The 6,244-nt window shown below is 39.7% G+C and overlaps 1 protein-coding gene across 2 annotated transcripts in view; it reads right to left on the bottom strand.

The window, feature by feature from the left end:
• Nucleotides 1-1,297: 1,297 nt before the first annotated feature.
• LOC103149363 (MAGUK p55 subfamily member 7-like) overlaps nt 1,298-6,244 on the bottom strand; it is a 6,281-nt gene continuing 1,334 nt past the window's right edge. The window contains exons 3-6 of one of the 2 annotated variants that reach the window (XM_016679855.1): nt 5,033-5,141; nt 4,347-4,490; nt 2,604-2,824; nt 1,298-2,452 (exon numbers count right to left, since the gene is read on the bottom strand). In XM_016679855.1, the coding sequence (XP_016535341.1) occupies nt 2,645-2,824; nt 4,347-4,490; nt 5,033-5,141 (433 nt within the window). In that variant the 3' untranslated portion in view covers nt 1,298-2,452; nt 2,604-2,644. Of the gene's footprint in view, nt 2,825-4,346; nt 4,491-5,032; nt 5,142-6,244 lie in introns of both variants that reach the window. The other variant, XM_007568472.2, reaches the window with a different exon arrangement.

Genomic DNA, 6,244 nt, shown 5'->3' with positions numbered 1-6,244 from the left:
GAGACAGGAGATCCAGTGAGCTGCACTGCAATGCAATAAACCAACGGGACTCATAAAATAACTGAGGTTGGAATGCAGACAAAGTTCTTCAAATTCAGCTGGGATGGTATACAAGTACGGAAAGTATTTGTTGAATGACTTACTGCTCTCTAGTGCTCTCATTTACAAGATAAAATACATGAACTGGGATATTTTTTTTCTCTGAAATAGAGTCCAGTGACACTCAGTGGGACAAATCTCTAAACCACAGGAATCCTTTTTAATGATCCTCCTCAAAAATCTCCAAGAGCTTTGTTAGATGCAAAAGTGAATACAACTTTAGAAGAGTTAAATTAAAATTTCTTTAATAAGAAATGTATCATTTCATACAACTTGCCTGATTAACATCATTTACAGAAAGGATTTAAACCCCTTGATTTTCTAGACTGTACAAATTGGATTCTGATCATAAAACAGGAGTCAAAAAGGTAAAGACAACACGGAGTAAAAAACTCTGGAAGCACCGACTAAATGTGACAAAAGACAAGAAGAAATGGTGATAATTCCTGCAGACAGAAATCTCTACCTTCAAATTGACAAAAAGATTTTCCTCTGTCTGAATCCATTAAGTAGTTAACGATGTCACTTCACTGCTTTAACAATAAAGCTGACACTGAAAAGCTAAAAAAAACCCTAAAGTAAATTTTTTTAGTATTTTAGGTACTTTTCTCCTCTTCGTTCCCAGTTTCTGAAGTCCAGTTTAAGGATAATATGTTAGCTAAGCAACCAGCAAAATACTGAGCTAATTAGCTCTACTTTAGGCAGAAGAGAGTTTAGACATAAACTGTTCTTGTTCACAAGCAGGAACAACTAAAATTTCTCAGAGGAACCAAGCTAGCCTATATTGCTAGCAGTCGCAGAGCTAATTGGTTAGCTGAAGGCTCTTACATCAGTCTACAAGTGTTGTATAGATCGGTAATTGTTACTCTATTGTTATTGGGAGATATAATTGTGACAAGAATTGTGATTCATCACAGCAAACATAAGCTTTATTTTAAGATGTTTGCAAATGGAGAAATGTGACCAAAAACTGGTTAAGAGTGTTACTTGTGCTAGCATAATATTTATTTCAACTGCTGGTTCCCAGAGAGCATGAATAAATATTATTACATGTCAAAATATGAAAAAATGCAAAACTGTTTGCTGCTCAATGTTACTGGTATCCTGAAGTAGTCTAGTTGGTAGTGAGCAGCTGATGTTGTATTTTCAGAGTATCTGTGTTTGTGAGGTTCTGTTTTTTTTTTTGTTTTTTTTTTGTTTTTTAGTCACAGAACCAAGTTTTACAGCCATATCTCCCATCGCTAAGCAGTGGTTCTGAAACTCAGCTTCTCATAAAACAGTGGTAGAGGTTCCCACCACTGATCTTTGAAAACAGACACGGCTAATAATAAACCCATAAAAAGTGGAGTATTGGCATCACAGACCACCATTTTTCCTATTATTTTGAATTCAAGGGACATTGTTTTTATATGGTTCAATAATTATGAGGAATAAACTCTACAATCAATCATTTCTAAATTTTATAGAAATACATAACTGGTGTTGTAAGCCACTGTGTGTGTAGATGTGACCTCATCTGAGCCAAAGCAGCCAAGGAGAAAACTGAAAATTGAGAAACCAGTTAAGAAGAAATGAAAGAATCGCATTGATACACATTCAAGAAAATGGTAATTAATAAGCATGAGCTGGTAAGAACGAGTGACAAGTAATAAACCTGTGATTCTCATAAAATCATGAGCAGCTACATCCTGAAGGTCCCGCAAAGCCGCTGTTGGCAGCCTCACTGAAACCACGCTTGTGTGAATTAAATAAAAACTCCACCCTAATGAAACTACAGTGAAGCTTTCTTGTTACAGTGAAGCTTTCTTGTTAAAGACAAATGTGACCAGGTCTATAAATGGCAAAGCTGGTCTGCTGGACACGCTTTCAGAAAGCTGCTGTTTCAAACAGTTCCAGGATGGAGCTGGATAAAATACAGGAAACGAGAACCAAACACTTCAATGAAAGAAAAGATTTCAAGGAGCTACAGCTAGGATGAAGTTTCCCTTAGTGACAAAAAAAATGTCATCAAAAGTATTCAACAAAAGTACTGGAAGCATATAGAAAATATATTAATTTCTTTTAAATAAAATGACAGTTATTGCCCTTTCTTGAGAGAGTACCTGGCAGTGTTTTCACTTGTTACTGAAGCACAGAAAGAAGACAGAAAACATGTTTTTATGTTCTCTGTTTTCCATCAGTTTTTTATTTTTTACTTCTATCAAATCTGTCCACCAAGCAGAAAAACATCCCTTTGGTTTTCCACAGGTTTCATTTTTTATTTTTTTTAAATACACTAAAGATTGAGTCTTAGTTGTTCTGCTGGCAGAACCGTTGGACCGATTGTTATCGGTCCAGGTAGGTGTTCCGTGATCCGGATACACTTCCTGAATCCAGATCCTCCCAAAACGTAAGGCAGGTCCACCTCACACTGATCTGTGCCATCTTAAATTCTTCACAGTAGTGTCAGAATCAGTTGGTATAAAAGAGACTTAAAAAGAAAAAAGAAAAGCATATTGTTCGTTGTAACCTTTCCCTTTTTGTCCTTTCCCAGACAGTGTGGGTCTCAGGAGTGAGTCCAGCTGACAGGAACCCAGTGAGTCCCTGTCTCCACTCGCTTTAGTGCCGACTGCAGCTCGCTGAAGGCCGTGGTGAGGTCGTCATTCACTATGACCTTCTCAAACAGATGGCCGTACTGAGACTCCATCATCTCAGCGGTGTTCAACATCTCCTGGAAGTCCTCCTCCTGCAGAGTCACAGAGAAGGAAAGAAAACGGGGAGGAAAATCAGCTCTATGAAGATGATTTCAAAAGCTTCAACTATCTGCATAAAACTGCACAATGTAACTTTTATAAAAAGGAATGTTTTTAGCTTTTTTGTTAAAACTGTCACCATCTTGTGACAGTTTGTTATGAGACAGATAATCTTCTCCGCCTCCTCTCTGAACTATTGCCATCTGAAGAAATGCATCGCTCCTGATCAAAAACAACCAATCAGACCCGCAAGGAGGGTGTTTGCGATGTCAATCAAATTTGTGTATGTGCTGCTAAATGTGCTAATGGCAGAGAAACAACTTACCATTACAGAGAAACTGTTTATCTGCTGTCATTGATGGCTATGCTAACTAGCCATAGCATCCACTACAGCCTCTGCTATTGGGAAGTCACCGTAGCGTACCAGAGAGGAAGGAAGAGAGATGGAGGGTGAGTGAGCAGCATGCACATGAGGGTGATCGACAGCGCTAAAACCCTCCTCTTGGCTCTGATTGGTTATTTCTAGGTAGAACTGGGAGAAGGCACTATTTTTTCACAGGTCATCTGTCTCATATATTACACTGTTACAATGTGACTGTTTCAATAAATATGTAAAAAAACAAAAGAAATTCTAAATAAAAGTTCGATATTACAGCTTTAATACTAAAGATAATAAAACAAAAATACTGCTGTGAACACAGATTTCAAAAAGCGCCGTGTGCAGAGATTGTTCTATTATGACATGATTCTCACACATGAACCCTGCCACAGAAAATGCTCTGAAACTTCAAGGAATTTTCATTTTTTCCTTCCATTCAACACACAGGAATATCCACTCCACTCAGAAAACAAGACATCCTCAGAAATCTCCTCCAAAACAGGCAGAGAGCAAAACACACAGCTCTAATTTACAGAAAGGAAAGGGAACATTTATGTCAGTCTGCATTGTGTGTGTCGGGAGATGGGAGCTTGTGAACCGGCTGCACAGCTCACTAAACCAACTGAAGCCTTGTGGCTTCTGGTTGACCCCCATGACCCTGACCCCCTCAGTGCAGCAGCAGAGCTGGAACATGGCTGCACTCATTTAGCCTTCTGGTTTTACTGGGAACATCCAGCTTTAGACTGGAGGACAGATATGGTTTTATGCAGACCCACTTTGCCCAACAGACAATTAGAAACACACAAAGATACAAGTTCATGCTGAGAAACTCAGAGACACAAACAACCCTGAAGGATTCAAACTTCAGGGTGGGAGCAGAACACATGAACACACACAAACACACAGGCTGGTGAGAACTTCTAACTCCTGACCAGCTCAGTTTCTGGAGACGTCGCCTTCAGTTGCTGTTTGTTACAGTTTCTCGCACCAGTTGTTGGATTTAGTTATATAAAAATAACGTTCATATTTTCTAAAACAATCATTTTAAAGTTTTAAGACAAAGTCATCATGATGACTTTTTGGTATTCTAATACGTAAAGCCAAAGGGCTCTGACAGATTACTCTGGGTCTCCTACCGTGAAGGGCCTGGCGGATCCTTTGTCATCTTTGCTTGAGATGATTTTGGCGTTCTTTCTCGTTTCCCTCAGTCTTTCCATTTTTGGAGGTTTCACAAACACAACGAAGGGTTTGAACTCAGCCGTCCGCAAAAGCTTTATTGCCTATGAACAAATAGAAAAGCAGGAAAACGGCTGAAGGAGAAGATCTGATTATGTCACAGGGGGATTAGGGCTGGACAATAAATCAATAATTTATTTTACAACAGACACATGATCAATATCAATAGATAACACATTTGATAGATTTTTCAATCATTTTACTGAACTCCAGTCCAGAACTGCACAGCATTCTGAGGAATGAGGCAGAGGAACGATTTTAGTCGCTGAACCTCTCACAGCTAGCTAAATAAGGTTAGCGGCAACAACTAACTCATTCTATGGTTACCTAAAGACAACCTGTTGCGTAACCTGCCCAGCAGTGGTTTCAGGTTCTGCCACTTAAACGCAAAACAGCTTTGAAAAAAGTGGAGTGAAAACTGTGTTTAAAACAGGAAAGTTTTGACAGCATTTCAGACATTTAAAACAAAAAAACTAATCAATAATCATCTATACAGACCGATATGAAAGGCTCATATCGTGACAAGTTTTCCAGTTGTGTCTCCCAGCTCTGCTCCGGATGCAGGAGAACGGTTTATCTCACTCACATGAGGCTGAACGTCCAACAGGCACACTTTCTTCTTGGTGAGGACGCCCCGTAGAGTGTCCAGACTTGTTCCGTAGTAATTCCCTTTGTACTCGCCGTACTCCACAAACCTGAGGTGGGACAGGACAACACGGCAGCTGAAAAGCTGGACTACATATGGAAAGGAGGTGAAATTCCCAGGTGGAGATGGAGAATCTGAACTTAGTCCAGTTACTTTGGAAGACAACTAGCATATGAAGAGCACTAGGTCAAACAAAAACTGTTTGAAAATATTAGATGTTGAAAGGAAGTTATTCTGTGATACTGCTGCTATGATGCTTTGGTACTGATTTCATCTAAAAAGACCTGCTGTTAATTCTCCACCTTAGAGAGTTGTACTCTGATTTTAATGGGGCATTAATATTCCAGGCACATAGTCCCATTTTACAATGCAATCGTGTAACTATGCTACCTTCAGCTGTTATATAAAGGCTCTGTCAAATTTGACTCAAAAGAAATTAGACTTTGTAATTACAAAAGCCTTGAAAATGGGTCTCTGTCTCTTTAAGAAGCTCCTCCTCTTTTTGAAACTCTGCCTTCAGGAAGTCATCACAACATCTGTCCTCTATTAACCCTTTAACAACGTTTTTACCAGCGATTCACTGAGAAGAAGCTCGTATAATGAGCTTAGTAGATGCACAGTTGCTCCAGGTGTTTGCTAATTTCTGCTGGCTAGTCTCAAGGAGCTGAGTAGGGTACAGGGGTTGCTCTGAAGAGGAATCTTAGAAGCTTGGAAACTTCTGCTCTGAGGAGGAGCTTTGTCTTTGAAGGTGGAGCTAGGTCCACCCAAGGCTTTTTGCACAGGTGAATGGTTCCCAAAGAGATTAAAGGATTTCTCAAACATGTGTGAAAGAATCAAGGCAACACTTCAGGTATGTTTTTGATGAGGGAATGACATTATAGCATGACGTAAGCCTCAAAAAAAGTCAAATTTACATAATACTTTCCCTTTAAATGAGGTTTAAGGTTTTCTTCTGGGAAAGCTCTTCAAGCTGAGCACACGGTTGTTGTGGCCTCTTATTTGGGAGCTGAGAGTATCGTTCTGCTGCTGCAATGAGCCACAACACAAACAAGTTCATCTCCTCTCCTTCACTGAGCTGCCTGTAATTTCACAGTGGACATTTCCACTCGTCCAGCCCACATCACAGCTCTGCCACTCATCCCTCCGACTCAG

This window comes from Poecilia formosa, unplaced genomic scaffold, assembly GCF_000485575.1.
Source record: "Poecilia formosa unplaced genomic scaffold, Poecilia_formosa-5.1.2 Scaffold223, whole genome shotgun sequence".
NCBI classification, from domain to species: Eukaryota; Metazoa; Chordata; class Actinopteri; order Cyprinodontiformes; family Poeciliidae; genus Poecilia; species Poecilia formosa.
Note: the sequence above shows the minus strand (reverse complement) of the source record. Positions and strands in the feature narration are given on the sequence as shown.